Raw genomic sequence first — 18,746 nt, forward strand, 5'->3', positions numbered from 1 at the left:
ATTACATTAAATTTGAGCATTTGCTATTTTTGGCTGATAAATGTAAATGAGAAAAAATGCACAAAAAATGAATGTTATCATTCACATCATACAAAAACCAAGGCATTTCACTGGCGTTATGGATGTGACAAAAAGTCCATTTTCCGTGGAATTGCCCATAAATAAGAATAAAAGTAGCCTACCAACAATAATAATGGGCTAGAGCAACACAAATAGAAAAGATCGAGCCACCAAATAAGTCATTAAACATAACAGTGCATATTGCTTTGTTGTTGTTATTTACTTATTGGTGGTGGTGGTGGTAACCTTTTGGTGAACAACAACTCGTGTTTGTTGAAAGTGACAACCACCATAACCCTGTCAACTTGTTGCGTGTAACTGAAGCTTTTTTATGTTTGGAAAATGAGGCAATGCAGACTGACGGCCAAGCTGCCGGACTGTCCTGGGGACGTGTGTGTGTGTGTGGGGGGTGCTGTCAGTGATGGGGTAACTGTGCTCATAACGTTTGTCAGGAGGGCTCACCGAATGAAGCAACAGGCCTAGGTTAATGACATACTGACATATAGTCCAGCCTACACGAACACCTTTACTAAATAGAACTATTGGTCGTACAGACCTACAGGCTTAGTTTCTCAAAGAATTTCTTGACACAGGGAAGACTATGTCGGTGATTTGATAATGGTGGTAAAATGTTCGTGATTTGGCCTCTGAAGTTGTTGCACAGACGTCTAGTTTCGGAAAATGTGATGTGCACTTGTGCCTATTTGTAGGCCTGCTAAAAATAGGGCCCTGCTAGCACCACATGCTTGCCTATGATTGACAATTGCAGTGCCTTGGTACCGGGACGGCAGCCTCTGGAGGACAACGCAAACCCCTCGGACGGTGAGTTCTCCAGAATATTTTATTCGGAATCATCCATGTCAGTGTCTTTTAAGAGAATAGACCTACGTCAGAAATGTAAAATACTTTTTGTCACCAAGAGCAGCCTTAGTGTAGCCAAAGGAAAACACTTAAGCCTTACAGCAACACCTATTTATAACTTTCTCCAGGCGCAACAGGTTTTCCAAAAGGAGCCATTAGTTACCAATAGAATTACACTTCAGATAAGTTGAATGTAGACTATTAATGTAGGCCTACATTTTACTATGAAATTATAGTGGTATATTTTATTTCCCTTTTACAGTGACTACCTCCCTTTGGCTCGAAACCCCAGCAGAGAACCCCATTGCTTTTAATCAATTTGGGACTTTGTTAACACAGAACATTTTTATTGTTCAGAAGAATATCCGGCCTCTCCCTAAAGACTTTGGTGCTGCGTTTGGGATCTAAACGTTTGGTTGGTGTTGTTGCAGTGGGCCTATCTTTTTTTTTTGTGAACTATGACATCTCGGAGGCCTATGACTCGCTCATACTCCGGCAATGGGAGATCCAACAGTCTAAACGAGGAAGACTCTGCCCCCAGTAGCCGCGCAGAAAGCCGCAACTACCTCTCCAATGTCCGGCCAGAAAACAGGTAGGTAGTTCAGCTACTCTCAATTCCTCAGACTGGCCCAATTGCACATAAGGTGACCTTTAGATGGCATTGTTCATTATGCACGTCTGTGGTTAATAAGTGTCATTGTAATAGGCTACATTAACGGTAAAACAAACAATGTGAGTCAAGTCTCATAAATACCGTTTAGATTTGGGCATAGACAACAAGAAAAACTTATTACAACTTATACAAAATATTATGCTAAAACAATGTACAACTTCCAGCTGATATATTTTGACGCAGTGTTTTGTTTTTTTTGACAAAAGGGATTTTGTGTAGGCCTATGTTTGTTCTAAATTTGTCCATGGTCTTACAGTGTCTTGGATATTAAATCTCGATGTGGATGGAGTGAGAATTTCAACATAGGCTAATTTAGAATATTAGAGTATATATTAAAGAAAAATAAGACCAAATACTCCATGCATCATGCTTGCTTACAAAAAAAAAAACATTCTTATGTTTTTAAAATAAGAATGCTCTTAAAAAAAACACAAAAGCAAACATAAAAGACATGATTCCTTCAAAAAGAAAATATTTTGATATATGAACTTTACAAAAACTGTTTCATACAAAGCTTGAATGACATGCCGCCATCATGGATGTGTTAGTGAAATCAAGTCACTGGTTTGTGTGATAAGCTGCCTCTTGATTTGCCTCTTCCCTGAATAGCTATTCACGTCACAGGTACTCTCACTACAGGCCAACGAGGTAACGTTAAAGCATACTTTTACAATATCTCATCCCAGACTAATATGATCCACTCCTCCTAACTATGAAACCTGGCGATTGACATATTTTCTAGTAATTGACAGCACAATTAAAAAAAAACCACACAAACCTGCTCTTAACTAAACAGTTTACCTGCAATTTTGTGCCAATAGTCTCTATGTTTGTTTTTGCATTCATACATTATTGTGATTGACTGCAATTTCTTGCTTCACCAAAGACTCAATATCCATTGGAAACAGTGAGTTATAGGAAAATGTTTTTTTTCTGTCCTACACTACCATAATAATTAACCATCTCCAAAGCTTCGTCTTCCCCTCTGTGAGTCTCCTAGCATCAGCAACAATAATAATAATAATAATACTAAAAGAGAGACAGCTTTGATGTTTGCCCTGACAGTCCTGTTGATGTCGTGGAGTTGATTAATTGACATTTGATGCCACTCTGAGCAGAAAAGCCACAGGATCTTTTTTTTTTTAAATGTATACGTGCCTGTATGTGTGTGTGTGTGTGTGCATGTGTGTATATCTCTGTGTTTGAGTATGTATGTGCATGTGTGTGTGAGTGTCTCTGTGTGTGTGTGTCCTGTATGTTTGTGTTTGTATGGCAAGAGTTGGGGTGGGAAGGGGGTGGGTAGGAGTGGGGGTAAGATGGGTGTTTGAATCTGCTGAAGGTCAACTCAAGGGACAACCGAGGGGTGTTTTCTCTCTCTCTCCCCCCCTCTCTTTCCAGGAGTACATTTTGTACTGTGATGTCTCAGCTGACTGAGGAAACACAACCATGTTTTGAGACAACCATAAAATCCAAAGCGGTGTCCGAGTCTTGCAACGTAAAATTCACCTGCATAGTAACAGGTACCTGGGGGGGGGGGGGGGGGGGGGTTGTGCATGTACATTTTTTGTTTGCGATTGAATATCTTTTGTAAAGGGTATAAAAATATGTGAGAGAAAGGCTTGACAGTCTTTAAAGAAAGGGAAAGAAGTGACGAAACATAGATGGAGGACTTGGTTGAGAAGTTGGAGCCCATGTAGGGAAACATAAATGTTCTCTTTTCTGTCAGCAAGCACTTAGTAGGGGCTGGTATGTACTCTCTGCAGCCTTTGTGGTGAGCATGCACAAGCTAATGATGCAACAGGCTGAAACACTCACTGTTTTATCAACGTGATGCATGGCTGAGCTATGTGTTTGAGACATTCAGTGACAGATGACTATGACTTGCAAGGTAACTAAAGGGTTAAGGCTAAAACTTGGTGGCAGAAAATTATGAAAAATTAGAGGTGGTCATATATTTTTGACATGGAAACAATGATATGATAAAGGCTCTACATTCAGACAGTGCTCAGAGCAACATTTTCATTGTTCACTACACTACATTATTTGTCGTTTATGCTTTTATCCAGAGCGACTTACAGTGAACTAACCACAGGGAGTGTACAACCAGAGCAACTTGGGGTTAAGTGCCTTGCTCAGGGGCACAACGGTGAAAGCTCACCGTTGATTGAACTCACAACCTTCTAGTGGTCTATTGGTGGCCCAGATCCTTAACTGTTAGCACCCCACCAACCACTCACTATGTTTTGTGTACAGATCTTATAATATGAATGATCTTACAATATGAATATATCACTGAAATGCATCAGTTTGAGATTTAGAGCTAACTGTGCTGCTGTCGGTTGTACGCTGGTTTCAGTAATGTAAATGTAAATGTAAATGTAATTGGTCCACCTTAACCCAGGTAATCCAGCCCCAGAGCTCACCTGGTATAGGGATGATGTGGAACTGGACAGGTACTGCGGTCTTCCGAAGTATGAAATCTTCCGCAATGGAAAAACACATACGCTCCATATTTATAAGTAAGTACCAAGATATCCTATTCATCAACATTAAATTCTTAAATCTTAAATCTTCCTTAAGTCTTCCTGTCACCTTAAGTGAAATCAAACCTTCACCAAACATGAATTGTTGAAGTGCCTAGTACATCTGGTAATCAAAGTTCTGTTCATTGAACTGAATGCAATGCAGACATATTGTCCTGCCTCAGTATTGAAGCCAGTGTTGTTGTTTGTTCTCTGCCTTCTACATGAATCACACTAGAGAGGTGCCATTGCTAGTGACTCTCTCTGGCTCTCATATGGTCCAGATCAGGCATTGGGTTCCTACTCTGAGCCAGATCTAAATGAGGGTCAGCTGGAGTCCAGGAAATTAAATTACAGATAAATAGTCAACCCTGCTCCCTCTGTCTGTCCTTTGTCTGTCTGCTTGCTTGCAGGTGCACGGTGGACGACGCGGCCATCTACCAGGCGTCCGCTCGCAACAGTAAAGGGATCGTGTCCTGCTCTGGTGTGCTGGAGGTGGGAGACATGAGCGAGTACAAGATCCACCAGCGCTTCTTCTCCAAGCTGAAACAGAAGGCAGAGCTGAAGCGGAGGGAGATGGATGAGGGCCGCCGGCGCGAGAGAGAGAACGCGCAGCAGGAGCAGCAAAACATCCTCACGCAGGACCGTATCATGAGGAAGCGCCGGACACCCGACTCACTCAACTCCTCCGATTCGGTCCAGGAAGCCGAGGAGACGGCCGAGGAAAGCATGGAGGCTGTGCCAGCGGAGACACCTGCTGAGGAGACCAACGGAGAAGCCATGGAGACCGTGGTGGATTCAAACGTGGTGCAAGAGAATGGCAACCAGGGGGCCAATCATGTTTCTAACTCGGTGGAGATTGTCACCGTGAAGGTGCCCAATAAAGAGAAACTGGCGAAAAAGAAGATCAGGATTTCCAATGGTTTTGATGAGGGAATGGTCGACAGTGGCCAAACAGATTCTGTCCTCGGAAATGAGAATCATACAAATGAGGAGGACATGAGCCTGGCGCAGTACCTGTCACAGTCAGTACAGTCCCAGGCTACCGAGGACAAACAAAGCTCGGTGCCGGCACAGACACCCATGGAGGTGGCAGCTCAACACGAGAAAGAAAAACAAGCTCAACAAGAGAAAGAAAAAGAAATTGAACATGAGAATGAAAGAGAACGTGAGAAAGAGAAACAACATGAAAAGGAGAGAGAACGCGAGAAAGAGAGACAATGCGAAAAGGAGAGAGAGAAAGAAAGAGAACGTTTACAAAAAAAGGAGGAACTAAGACAAAGAGAGAAAGAAAGAGAACGGGCCAAAGAGATGGAGAGGGCCAACCAGATGGAGGAAGCCAAGAAAACCGCTGGCAAAGCAGAATCCAAGCAATCAGCAAAGAAATCAAATTCGGATCCCCAACAGAAGTCTGCTCTAAGCACTGTGCTAACTTCTTTGAAGGACATTTTCTTCGGGAGGGGCAAGAATAAGTTGGAAGAGGCCCCTGAGGAGACTAGCTGGGACAGAGACTACCCTCCAGCACCCCCAGATCCATATCCTTACAATCCACCCACTGAACAAGCCACAGCAATGGAGGTCGACAAACAACCCATTAACACAAATGATCAAACAGTGAAGGACATCGCTGAGGGTTCAAGGAGTCCACAGTTGCCAAAAAGCTTGAGGATGCACAACGGCTATGGAATAACAGAGATAAACACAGTGGAACACTCCCTAGCTCCCCAAATACCACCAGAGGCATCCACAGAGGAGCATGTGATGGCCAAGGAAGACGAGGTGGGCCCTAGTGCCAAGGAGGAGCCTGCATCTCCAAGTCCATCTACACCTCAGCCTGCATCTCCAAGTCCACCTCTACCTCAGCCTGCTCCTCCAAGTCCACCTACACATCAGCCTGCATCTCCAAGTCCACCTCTACCTCAGCCTGCACCTCCAAGTCCACCTACACCTCAGCCTGCTCCTTCAAGTCCACCTACACCTCAGCCTGCACCTCCAAGTCCACCTACACCTCAGCCTGCACCTCCAAGTCTGCCTACACCTCAGGTGAGTAGGTCTTCTTTTTTTTTTTTGTCCAGCAGCTGCTCTGAGAGAGAGAGAGAGAATGTCTTTTGATTTAAAACACCATTTGAAAACCATTGAAATGCCAGTTGAACCATCAGTCCATTTCAGCCTATTAAATTCAGCTAAATGGTAACTATTGCCTCCATTGCACATTGCACACCACCTCTACCTGAACAAGGATGTCATGTCAACATCTTGGCCTTCATTTTTTTATTTGTGGGAGATGAGGATGGTCAGCTTGACCTGCCCAAACTATAAATGGGCCATCATAATAATAATAATAAGTTACACTTGTATAGCGCTTTTCTAAAACTCAAGGTCTACGCAATCATATATGGGTCATACCCAGCTTGCCTGTAACCGCAGTCGGATAAACAGTTTTAAAACATGAATCATAGCTTCATCAACACCTTTCCTGGCACAGCAATGAATGGTGCAAGCCTTGCACATTCACAGTTGACATTAGTTATATTACAATAAGGGCAAATCGGTAACACCAAGGGCTGCACAATTCAGGGGAAAATATCTAATTGCAATTTTTCTGACAGATTGCAATTTGATTTCTGATATAATTTTTGAAAGTCAATATTTCAAATTTCGTTGGCCCACTTCTGATTGGTGAGCGTGCCTAGTGCATGAGAAGCACAGCACTCCTGTTAGGTGAGCTTCACTGTCTGTCACACATGGATAATGATGCAAACATGATTGTGTCCAGATTACCCATTGGGACAGAGTTGCGAGCTGGACAATTAATTGCACTAGTTCAAATTGCGTTTTCAATTTAAAAATGAATTAATTGTGCAGCCTTAGGTTATCAGTAAGCAGCTTATTTGTCACAGTTGTACAGTGTAGCAACCTCCACGTAAGATCACCTGAACATTTGGGCAATGGAGACTACAGCCTCCATAAAAGAGAAAGGTGAGCCCTTTACAGCTGACGTGCAACTTTAACACAAGTAAAATAAGAGAGAGAGAGTGAGCCCTGCCGTGTAGCCAGTGATGCCTATTAATAGATGGTACATTTCTGTGACAAAACTTCAGTTTGATTCCACTAGGGCCAGGCCAAGACGACACCAATTATGTCTCCTAAACACACACTATAGCTTAGGCTATTCCAGAGCACAGGGAAAATAAGCTTGACCAATCCGAATCTTTGAGCATTCATGTGTGTATATCTGTGTGTTTGTATTTTATTGGTGGTGGACGAAAAAAGCCTATATAAAGATATAGATACCTTGTAGTCTAGATTCAGAGTTTAGATTTGAAGGGGGAATACAGCAACAAATAAGTTTGAAAATACTGAATGTTATAATTCTAACAATAGTCTGATATAATTATAATTGCTTGAATTATTTGTAATCTAATCATAACTGGAAAGCAATATGAAAAAAATCAGAGAAATATATTTGGTAAGCTCCACAAAGCTGCTTAAAAGTATTTTCCCAGGGTTTTGAATTAACTTGCTGGCCCTTTAAGAGACCTCTCAGCCAAAGGAGGGGGAGCATGAGTCAGTCTGGCTGCGTTTCATATCTCGACTGGTGAGGGCATGTGTTTCAGTGCGTCATTCCACACAATGCAGTGGGGGAGGACCAGGCTACCTGCCCACATCCGTGGGCTCACTCCCATACCCCCAGGCAGACATGTAATCACCTACCAATTGTCCTCTCAGGTTCTACATTGTGTTAGGATACAGCTCCATTGCCAGTGGAGATTAGAGGAAACATGTACTGTTGTAAAAACACATTTATAGACATGTCTCTGGACTGAGGCATAGCAGGCAGCAAGGGATTTGCAATGGTCACATATAGATCTATTTTGATCCGTATTTCTTGGGTCAAGGAGTTTGTGCTGATAATGTGTGGTGGTCAGTAGATTGCAGAAACTCTGGGAGACAAGTCTGTGCATGGCTATGAAACTAATTTACATTGTCCAGATTCCTAGCTACTCCCTGTGTCTTAAAATAAATCTGTTCATCAGCTTGGACGGCAGCCTTGCCATACAAAGAGGCATTGAGAGGGTCCTGTGTGTTCTCTATCTAAGACGCTCTTCAGTCTGTCACTTGTCCGCCTGAGCGTTACCTCTCACATGGAGTGTCGGGTGTGGGAACTCTGATTGAGGCTGTCCTGATATATAGTCTCAGGGCGGCAAGTCAGCTGAAATATCCATCGTCAATGTATATATACAATGTATCTCATGTCTCATACCAGAGTATACTGTTTTGTTATATAACCGTATCATGTCATAAGTAGAGTTTGAAGGCATTAAACACGTTGGGAAATATTACGTAAATCTTACGCAAGTGCAAGACAAGCTCAAGACTTGCTCAAAAAGATCTATAGGAAGGTCCATGAAGGTCCCTCTTAATACATACTACACCTATAGTTCTAAATTTCCATATTTTTTCTTATTTTATAATTTTAATTAATCTTAAATCAAATAAATCCTAGTCTTAGTTCAGTGCTAAATGTAATAAACATACTCAATTAATTCAGTACTGAAATGTACAGGGACACAGAATCACCCTGTCAAAATTCAAGGCACGGCATACTGCCCACATAGGTTCTGCCCACACAACCCAACCCAGGATGCTATTGGGCCACACCAAACCCATGATGTGAAGCTAAGTGAATGAATGGGAAATATCCTACTGATAATCAGCTCGCCCAGTGTCAGTTGTCTCCAGTCTAATCTTTAGTTTTATAACTACCATTGCAGGGTGAACTTTTTGTCACATTTTGTCCCCTCATCTGTTTGTTCAGGGCAGAGATCACAGAAAGAGTATACATGTGGGTTGCTTTTTTATAGAAAAAGAGGAAGTTCTCTATATTGCCATGTTTTGTTAATGTTTTGTGCAGATCCTGAAACCCCATACTAAAACAAACAACTCCAGACACTGTTTTTATTTAGATTTAACTCACACATGTGACATCGTTCAGCTTTGCTTACACCTGATAGGGGGGTTGTAAAATATTGACAGGTTATAAATATTAACTTGTTTTGGCATGGGACAGGCCAGTGTTCATAAAATTGTATGTTCATGTTTCTATGACAAACCCATCACATTACAAAAAAGTTTAAAAACCACAAAGAATGCAAGCCAATTTGAGTGCCTAGGCATATTTGTAACACTAAATGTTTTATATGATTTCATCAGTGTAAGTTATTGCTGGGCAACACCGCTTATAAAACACTCTGGAGGACTGGTGTTCAGGTCAGCTTTCACTGAGCTAAAAACTACTCAGAATGGTCAAAGGTGAAGGGTTTACTATCTCCACACTGATGCATTGCAGATCATAAAGACATGATACAGTCAGTTTTTTCTGCCCATGGGCTGTAGCTCTGCATCTATGATCTATGATTATTAATTACTCTGATAACCTTGAGGCGGTTACAAACATGGTGTTTAATATAACCCAGGTGATTATGGAGCCCTGTGTATCCTTGAGTATAAAATGATGCAATATCATGACACACCATCTGTTCATCAGTGATTCTTTATTATGATCCACAACACAACGCTGTCGTATTTTTAGTCGACAAAGGTATTCCTGGTGTTCAAAGCAGCATTGATGTGTTTACATTTTGTTCTGAACATTTGTATCCCCCAGGCTAAAGATGACCAGACGGTGCAATCAGGCAGGTATGAGAGTCCTGTCCAGGAGGGGAATGCCACAGCTGTCCTGGTGCGTGATAAAGAAGATCAGGCATTTTTCATAGAACCTGTCACAGGAGACGGCGGAGATATGCTCAGTTTACAGGGCCCCTCCCGGCACTCTGGGCAGACCCCAGGGCCCTCCATGACAGATCAGGTGGCAGTAAACCTGGAGAGCACAGACAGTCATGGGACCATATCAGATCTTCCCATTGCAACAGAACCGGAGAAAAAGGAGGAAATGCGTGTGAATAAAGCTGTGGTGGAATGTGAGTTCACAGTCCAGCGAACAGACACAACCTTGCCTGCAGGAGAGGGACCTGAGCCAAGTGAGTCAGAGGAGTTACATGTCGACACTGCCATAACAGGAAGTGTCTCAGAAATCTGTACAACTACAAAAGAGGAGGAATCTACTGCAGTTGAGGAGAAGATAGAAAGTGAAAAAAAGGTAACAGAAGCAAGTGGGCCAGAGAAAAAGTTACAAGTGGAGATGATATTTCAAGAAAAGATCTCTGATTCTAAAAGCGATCTGTTGGAGGTCTCCAGTGTATCTCCTCCATTGGGTGATGCACTAGGGAATTCAGAGGAGATGGTGACAGCGGCAAGTGCAGAGCTTAGCAAGGATGTAAGTAGAGCTGTTGAGGGTCAGAAGTTGGTAAGTTCTCCAACTGAGAGTAAGGTGGAAGTGGAAGAAATGGAGACAGAAGTGTGCACTGAGGAGGCCACTGAGGGGTCAGACTATCTGGTGACAACGGCCGACATAATTCCTCCAGCCTCAGAGCTGCAAACTAAAGAAGATAGAAAGGTTCTCAGTTTACCAGAGGACACTTCAACAATCAGTGAGGAAACACTAAGTGAAGGGAATGTCCCTGATGTTGAAGTTCCTTGTTCACCACTGACTACCGTCCCTGTTATAAAGATCAGTGCTAATGAGGAAACACAGGACCAACAACCTGTAAATATGCCTTCAATCAATATTCTGATAACCGAACCCGAGGAGACAAAGCCAGTTGTTGTGGTAACGCGTCATTTGGCTGGATTGCAGGGTGATGCAACTCAGTTATCAGACCCGATGATAGTTGAGCCCAGTGCGACGGTTGTTCCACCCACACCAGAAAGCTCAGGAAACGCAGGCGTCCTCCCTCCCATGAGAGGCATGCAGGAAGTTGTGCAACCTCATGAGAGTAAAAGGATGAGCTTGGAGAAAGAGACAGAGCATGCTGAGACAAGCAGCAAATTAGACTCCTCCTCCATTCCCATCATCACCCATGCAAAAACAGATAGTGTCACGCCAAGTTCACATGAAGCACGAGATAATACTGTCCATGTTGCTTCAACCACTGCCCCACAAGAAGAGCCTCCTAAAAAGCCAGCATTTGTGCCACCACCCATAGCAATTACATGTGCTGATAACAGCCCTGAAATGATCAAAGTTAATAATGATAAGCAAGGGAAGGAGATGGAGTCTTTGACTGCAATTCTGTGGGGAGTGAAGAATAACATTGATCAGGAGAACTATGTGGCAGTTCCAGAGAAGGTCTCCAATGCCAAAGACCAGACCCGGACTGAAAGCGTGTCTGCACCACCACTGAACGCCCTAAAGCCTGCAGAGGCTGAGCCCATATTTCCTGTTCCCACTGTCCAGGCCAAAACACCACAAATCAGCATCTCTGACACAGATAAGATGGACGTGCCCAAAGAGGCCGATGTCAGTGTGGACAGGCTTAAGAAAGACAAACAAGTTGTAGAGAAGCTTGGTGTGACCGCCCAGTTGCCTCCCATGATGAGCCCCTCGAGCCTGCGGCGCTTGATGGCGAAGGGTCTCTTCGGGACGGACAGCCCTACGGTGACGTCCATACCAGCCATAACAGTGGACACGGAGGGGCGAGGTGAGGAGAACAGTGGAGGAAGCACGCCCTCGTCTGTCCTGAGCTGCGAGAGCAGCCCCAAGGTGCGGCGGAAAGATAGCCCGTCGCCCATCCCCGCCGCCACCCCTGAGGAGCTGGCCTTGGGGGCCAGACGCAAGATCTTCCTCTCCAAAAGCAAAGCGGAGGAGGCTGACAGTGCGGCGTCACCTGACGCCCAGGGAAAGAGAGAGGCTCCTTACATGTCGCCCAGTCAGGCTAGGAGAGCAGCATTCCTTCAGGCCCACCCTGGACAACAGACCCCGCCAATGGAGAGGCGGTCGCCCTTACTGAGTCGCAGAAAGGCCACCCTGGAGGTCCCCAAAGTGCAGGAGACTCCAGAAGAACCAGAACCAGTCAAGACTGAAGCCAAACCTGCTGAGAAGCTGGATCCCTTCAAAGGTATGAAATGTAACAAAACGTCAACAGAAAGCATAACTTCTATTGAACTCCCATTCCCTTCATTATACCCCTATATCCATATTTACACTATTTACCGGTATTCATTTGTCACACACTCACTTCCTATATGACTTGCAGTTCAAGTAAGGTGTTCATTTTATGTTCATGCTATGCTCCTAAAGAATTTAGCCTGTGGCCCTGTTGTTGTTAGCACCTTGCTACTAACACAGGCATGTGTGCTGCGTCCTCTATATCTAATTATGAATGCTATCTGGGGCACCTGAGGCACTCAAGACAACCAGACAGTGTTAGACAGCATTATGAAAAGTGCTGAATTATAACCACTTCCACTATTTGTATGCCTACAGTATCCAAGAGTAAACAGATTTATTTTTGTATTAAAATGCTAAAGAAGTTGTTTCTGCAGGGTCTAGTTTGCTCTTACATCTCTTACAAGTATGTTAATTCAACATTATCCTTAAGAGCCCCTGATGATGTTCACGAGACACTGAGGCAGCAGCTGTCTGCACAGTCACTGTAGCTGCAGCACCGGGAGGAATGAATACAGAAGCTAGACAGAGTGGAAGTGGTAACGTTAGAAAGTATACAGTATATCTTTACCTTGTTGCTCATGTCGGGGTACACCCTGCAAACGCTCCCCACTCTGGCCCAACCCAACCTCACCCCCCTCCCCCGCCCCCTTCTCTTCAATGTCTCTCACCAGCTCCTCAGGTTATTCGCAAGATCAGGGGAGAGCCCTTCTCAGATGCCACTGGACACTTGAAGCTGTGGTGCCAGTTCTTCAACGTCCTCAGCGACTCAACCATCACGTGGTACCGGGACGAGGTAGAACTGCTGGAGGTGAAAAGAAGGTAAATCCCCACGCGGCCTTGCAGGTCCTAACCCCCAGGCATGTGTCAGGAAGCCAGGCCAGTGACACACACCCCCTACCCACACCCCCTAGCCCTCAGAGTGGATTTAGCAACCACATGCTCTCCACCTTTGAAACAAACTGTCAGTTGTCCTCTAAATAAAAAAGGCAATGCCTCCACCCGTGTAAGTTGACTGGTCAAGGTATTAGCGTGTGGAGTGAATGCCCAACTAAGCAGACACTATGTATAAAAATGTAAAATGTGATGAAGATCAACAGGATATAATTATAACGTTTGGAATATCCTGGAGCCATGTTGCTGTCTCATTCTTGCCTGAGAGTTATCCAGGCCTTGTGACCATGGGCCCTGCAGCTGTGACTCAATGAGGTGACACTGGCCAGACAGGGAGAGAGAGTGTAAGCTGATGCTGATTTCGCCATCGCCAGAGAACGTTAAAGTCTAATTCTGTGTCACCGGCTTCTGCGTCAGAGAAGCGACTCCCATCACGCTGGCACGGTCGCGTGGCGGAGAGGGGGAGAAGGAGGGAGAGGCTGAGGGAAAGAGAGTGTAAAGGAAAGAGAAAGATAGAGAAAAAGACAAATGCTGCACCAATGTAAGTTTGACTCATCAAACTTTGTCGTTTTTCTTCTCTTACTCACACATACATGATGCAGGGATGTATGTATACATACACAATACACATGCACCATACCATTGCTGTGTTACTAAACCATTTAACTTTACTATATTGCAGCTCCCTCTTGTGGTAAGTTGCTGCCATGTTTTTTCCCCTTCCCTAGTGCTGGAGATGAGAGCCAAGTGGCATTGGCTATCGTCCAGGCATCCAACAGAGACTGTGGGGTGTTTGCTTGCACCATCAAGAACGAGTTCGGCACAGACACCACCGACTTCCTGCTCAGCACTGACAGTAATTCAGATTCATCAAATGATTTGTGTTGCCGTCACATTGTCCTATTTTGCTACACGTGTTTTGTTTGTTTGTGAAATCCTGATGTCCTGATGTTATGTTTAAAGGTATCCAGTGCCGTTTCAGGTTTCTTTCTTTTATTTTTGTGGATTTGTTTACAAACTAGCAAAGATATTTTCTGAGCCATGTTGACTGACAAGGTCATATTACACAATTTCATACAAGTAGTAGGCTATTGCACAATTGCCCTGAACCAATTCGGCATTCTCCTGGTCAGCTGAGAGCAAGTTGCAAGGTTGGTTCTCTGTAGACGGCTAGGCTAGTTTGTTTACCATCAAAATTACTTTGAAGCTGTTACAACTGTTACATTAAGGTTAAAACCCTGCATAGGATGCCTTTAAATTCAGAATTCATTCCCATAGTATACATGACTTCACTCATTGCACTGAAAAGACCATAAAGTGCTCTCATTTAGTATCCAGATTGCTGTTTCCATATATTTGTATTAGCTGATATTCTCTTTTGCTTACCAGTGCTTAATCTCTCAATTATTTTCTATTATGCAGTTCTGGCAGAGTTTCTCTTGCGGGATGAATTAGAAGGTAAGGAAGGGTCTACGGTGCTTAATAAGAGTCTCAGATCTTGTCAAAACAGACTTATAACATCTCCTGTGTCCTCTGCCTCTGCAGTTGGGGAAGAGATTGAGATGACCCCACTGCTCTTCACCAAAGGCCTGGCAGATCCCGGTGGCTGGGGAGACAAGTTTTTTGGCCGCATCATGACCGAGGAGATGCACCTTGGAGAGGGCTTCACCCACAAGGCCTGTCGGGTCAAGGTCATCTATGGAATGGACCCTATATTCGAGTCAGGGAGCACCTGCATCACGAAGGTGCGCAATTTCATCGCGTACGGGACCAAAGAAGAGAGCCAACTCATCGAGAAGAACCTGGAGACTACCAAGCAGGTGTGTGTTACTTTGTCACTGATGTTTTTATTGTCTTTGAACCAACATGATGTTGTTCTTTTACCCTGAAATAGTGGCTTCAAACTTATTTTGATGCCACCCTGGCTTTCAATAAGGAGAATGGCCTGTTGTTTCACTGTGTAACGTTGTTGTCTTAGGTAGGACCATGACCCATTTTTTTTTTTTTTTTTTGACAAATTGGGTATTCCCTTTGCACTAAATGGGCACGCGGTGCATGGAATATTGACCAAAAGGGGAATTCTTATATCTTATTACTGTGCACTGGCATGTCTCTTAAAGCCATAAAGCAAACACAGATTTTTGTAAGACTTATCCCAAGATTTATTGTCCATACGTGACTCATTACAATAATTCTCTTAGGGTGGTGTCTCTTTCCTTGGCAGTTATACTTATACAACATTGGGCATGGTCAGATTTTATATCTCATGTTTATTCAACCACTGTATGCTCAGAGCTGATATGATTTCATATTATCTGAGCAAACAAGATCTTTTTTGTCCTTTGCAGTTGTGCAGAATGCAGAGCATAATCCGAGAGTACTGCAAAATCTTTGCTGCTGAGGCAAGGGTGATTGAAAACTTTGGCCCCGCACTAGAGTGAGTAACATAGTCAACATTTCCAGAACACTTTTATTGGGTTGATTGCCACATACTTCCAAGAAGGAGAGTGCTTGGCTAATCCTGACGTACTCTTAATTTATGACTTAGTTTGAGTCTCTGCCTTGAATTAGAAGTGAATGTTTAAAAATGTCCCTTGTTGGAGCAAAAAGACAAAGTGTTACTATTAGATGTTCTCCATTTGTCTGTTAATATGAATCTCTTTCCACGCACAGAGTGAATCCTGTGCATCTGATGTACCGGCCAGCCAACACTGTGCCATACACCACTGTGGAGGCCGAACTGAAGGGAACGTACCTTAGGTACTGCTTCATGGACACGTCCGGCCGCCTGATCACCAGAAACACCTCGGAAGTTGAGCAGAAGTGCAACGCATTCCAGCACTGGATTCACCAGTGGACAAACGGCAACTTGCTGGTTACCCAGCTTGAAGGTAAATGTCCTGTTCCAGAGAGCGTTTGGTAGTTTGATACATTTAGTGTATATGGATATGCCAATTTAGGCCTCATTAATGACTAATTTGGGTTTGTTTCTGTTTTCATTCAGGAGTTGACATGAAAGTCACCAACATACGAATTGCCACCAAGACTAAAGGGTTAGTATCACTAATGAATTTTAACAGGGATTACATTAGGGACAGGGAGCACTGGGACCAACCATGAAATCAGAACACAGGATTCAGAATGGATTCATACCAAAGAGCCATACTTGCCACAGACTTTTGAGTATAAATCTATTTGAAATTGCGATTCAAAGCTAACTTAGGTATGTCTGTGTTCCAGCTATCAAGGTCTCACAGAGGAATCCTCTCCGAAGGTGCTTGAGCAGTTCTTCACGCAGCACCAGTGCAACTACTACTGTGGACTCATGGGTCTGCGACCACTTAAGCCCTTGGACCTGCTCCAGCAGCCCAGCAAGATGAAGGGCTCCAGGAGCCCCCTACTGAACCGCAAAGCAGGCTCGTCCAGCCCACAGCTGCAGAGAAAAGGGACGGGCAGTCCCCAGACTGTCAGAAGGATAACATCCAGCCCGAAGGTGGTCAGGAAGGCTGGGGAGGCGGGCGATGGTTCAGCCGCCTCCACCAAACACAAGGCTGTGGAAATCCCCAAAGTGGTCAGATTGAGGTAGAGATGTAACGGAAGCCAGTGAGGGGGAAAGCCACAAAGGCAAAAAATTGCTTAGACTTAAAACGATTACCTAGTCCTGTTTTAACATCAGACGTCTACTGTATATCTAGATTGGTGCAAGCCAGATGCTGGTGTTTGCACACAACTGTGGCCTTGACTTAAAATATGATGGACACTGTGTGACTTTCCATCTTGAAAAGACAAGTAAATAAGAGATGGCTATTATAGAGAGTGAGAGGAGGGTCAACAACCGTTGCCACCCCTTATACAAGTTCTACTGTGAATTGCTATGCAGACTATCGATTGCCATCCAGCGAAGTGTGCCCCCACCCACTCCCCACTCCTCCCCCCCCCATCTCTGTGAAGCACACAGAGGCCGTTCACAGGGACAGAGCACAAGGTTCTGAACACACTCTCCTGAGATGTCAAAATGTAGCAGCACAGCGCAGATGGCAATGGATGGGCGAAATATACATATATAAATATATTTTTTCAACATTTTTCATTTTGACTTGTAATATGCCAGAGCTTAAAAAAATAGTGAGGTACAATCACAACCGGCACAGGGGAGGGCTTTTGCACATATGTGATATAATGAGAGAGGTGATACATTACTGTGCTTGTGTGGCGGCCTGTCAGTCGTTATCTGGGAAGTTGCTGGGGTTTTTTTGTTTGTTTTTTTCTGCTGCTCAGGCTGTAGTTTATTCCATTACTGACAGTACAGAGATGGTTTGATCTCCTGTGCGTTACTGACAGTACAGAGATGGTTTGATCTCTACAGAGATGGTTTGATCTCCTGTGCGTTACTGACAGTACAGAGATGGTTTGATCTCCTGTGCGTTTCTGACTGTACAGAGATGGTTTGATCTCCTGTGCGTTTCTGACTGTACAGAGATGGTTTGATCTCCTGTGCGTTTCTGACTGTACAGAGATGGTTTGATCTCCTGTGCATTACAGGAAGGGCAATGTTATCTCTTGAGGTTGATATCTGGTGCCTTAAAACCAAAGTGCATAAGATTCTTAAAAATGGCACATATTTCTTCTTTGTGTTACTCAGTATTGATATAAATTTTACAATGTTTTTTTTTCTTTCAATTGTGTCATTAGGCAGCCTGATGCTGCCTTATCATGACGACTCAGTGAAGAGTGTGATAAGAAAACTGCTTGTAGTCATATGATTGAACAAAAGCTGCTGTGAACATCTTGGTGAACCTAGGAACTATTTTTGGCTGTCCCACATCCATAGCACAGCCATGGAATGATCACAGTTTGATTTGTTGTTTTGTCCTAAAGGGAAGTTTTAAAAGTTTTTTTTTTTTTACAAATTGAGTTAGCCAGGGTCCGCTCACAACACAATGCACACACCCTTAAATAAATCAAATAAATAATACATACTGTAGCGTATATCTGTATATACATATGTAGTATGTATACAGCATATACTGTACAATATCTGAATAAAGGCACTGATTGATACATTTGGTACCTTTTCACTTGTGAATATACTGCACATGTAGTATATTCAAAACAGGTGTCAAGTGTTTCAACATTCAAATCCTTTGTGAACTCCCATCCCACAAAAACTTTTTGTCTGCTGAGACATCACAATTATCCATACGTTTGTGTTTCCGATGAGCCATTGTGAATTATATCATTATGAATGACAGCTTAAAAAACTAGATGGGTTTTTGTAGAAGATTGATTCAAAAGAGATGATGCATTGCCTGGTGTGTCACATAACTGTTCAGCAATGATCATTTCATAATACAGAATGTATGTGTCTCAGTTTATCTGTGTATGTGTGTGTGAGAGAGAGAGTGAAAGCATGAATTTGAGGGTTCGAGTGAGTGTGTGTGTGTTTGTGTGTGTCTTATCTGTGTGCATGTGTGTTTGTGAGAAACAGAGAGAGAGGAAGATAGAAATAAAAAGAAAGAATAATAGTAAGAGTTCTTTGTGATCCTGTGTGATGGGTAAGTGTGTGTGGTGCTGTTGTGTCAATTGTTTTTATAAAATAAAAATGTACAGTATAAATAAAAAGAGTCCATTCTGCCATAAATGTATGCAATGTTATACCTTGAACAAA

At 43.5% G+C, this 18,746-nt stretch overlaps 1 protein-coding gene across 4 annotated transcripts; it reads left to right on the forward strand.

Moving 5' to 3' along the window:
* The first annotated feature begins 474 nt into the window (after positions 1–474).
* Positions 475–18,700, forward strand: alpk3a (alpha-kinase 3a). 4 transcript variants are annotated; one of them, XM_042110006.1, is made up of 15 exons: positions 475–882; positions 1,184–1,513; positions 2,204–2,242; positions 2,993–3,114; positions 3,996–4,113; positions 4,530–6,126; positions 9,782–12,134; positions 12,859–13,006; positions 13,807–13,934; positions 14,501–14,536; positions 14,624–14,898; positions 15,427–15,515; positions 15,752–15,969; positions 16,083–16,131; positions 16,319–18,700. In XM_042110006.1, exons 2-15 carry the CDS (start codon positions 1,380–1,382, stop codon positions 16,662–16,664), a joined length of 5,652 nt encoding a protein of 1,883 aa, XP_041965940.1. In that variant the 5' UTR covers positions 475–882; positions 1,184–1,379; the 3' UTR covers positions 16,665–18,700. The 4 variants fall into 4 exon arrangements, with proteins under 4 accessions (XP_041965940.1, XP_041965938.1, XP_041965939.1 ...); XM_042110004.1 differs by having other exon boundaries at positions 476–882; positions 4,530–6,159; positions 9,785–12,134; XM_042110005.1 differs by having other exon boundaries at positions 476–882; positions 2,219–2,242; positions 4,530–6,159; positions 9,785–12,134.
* The last annotated feature ends 46 nt before the right edge of the window (positions 18,701–18,746 follow it).

Source organism: Alosa sapidissima, chromosome 11, assembly GCF_018492685.1.
Source record: "Alosa sapidissima isolate fAloSap1 chromosome 11, fAloSap1.pri, whole genome shotgun sequence".
NCBI classification, from domain to species: Eukaryota; Metazoa; Chordata; class Actinopteri; order Clupeiformes; family Clupeidae; genus Alosa; species Alosa sapidissima.

Coding starts and splice junctions, on each gene's coding strand:
- alpk3a (XM_042110004.1), top strand. CDS start 1,380: ATGACATCTCGGAGGCCTATGACTCGCTCATACTCCGGCAATGGGAGA. Junction 12,135..12,858: donor GAAGCTGGATCCCTTCAAAG/GTATGAAATGTA, acceptor GTCTCTCACCAG/CTCCTCAGGTTATTCGCAAG. Junction 14,537..14,623: donor CTTGCGGGATGAATTAGAAG/GTAAGGAAGGGT, acceptor CTGCCTCTGCAG/TTGGGGAAGAGATTGAGATG.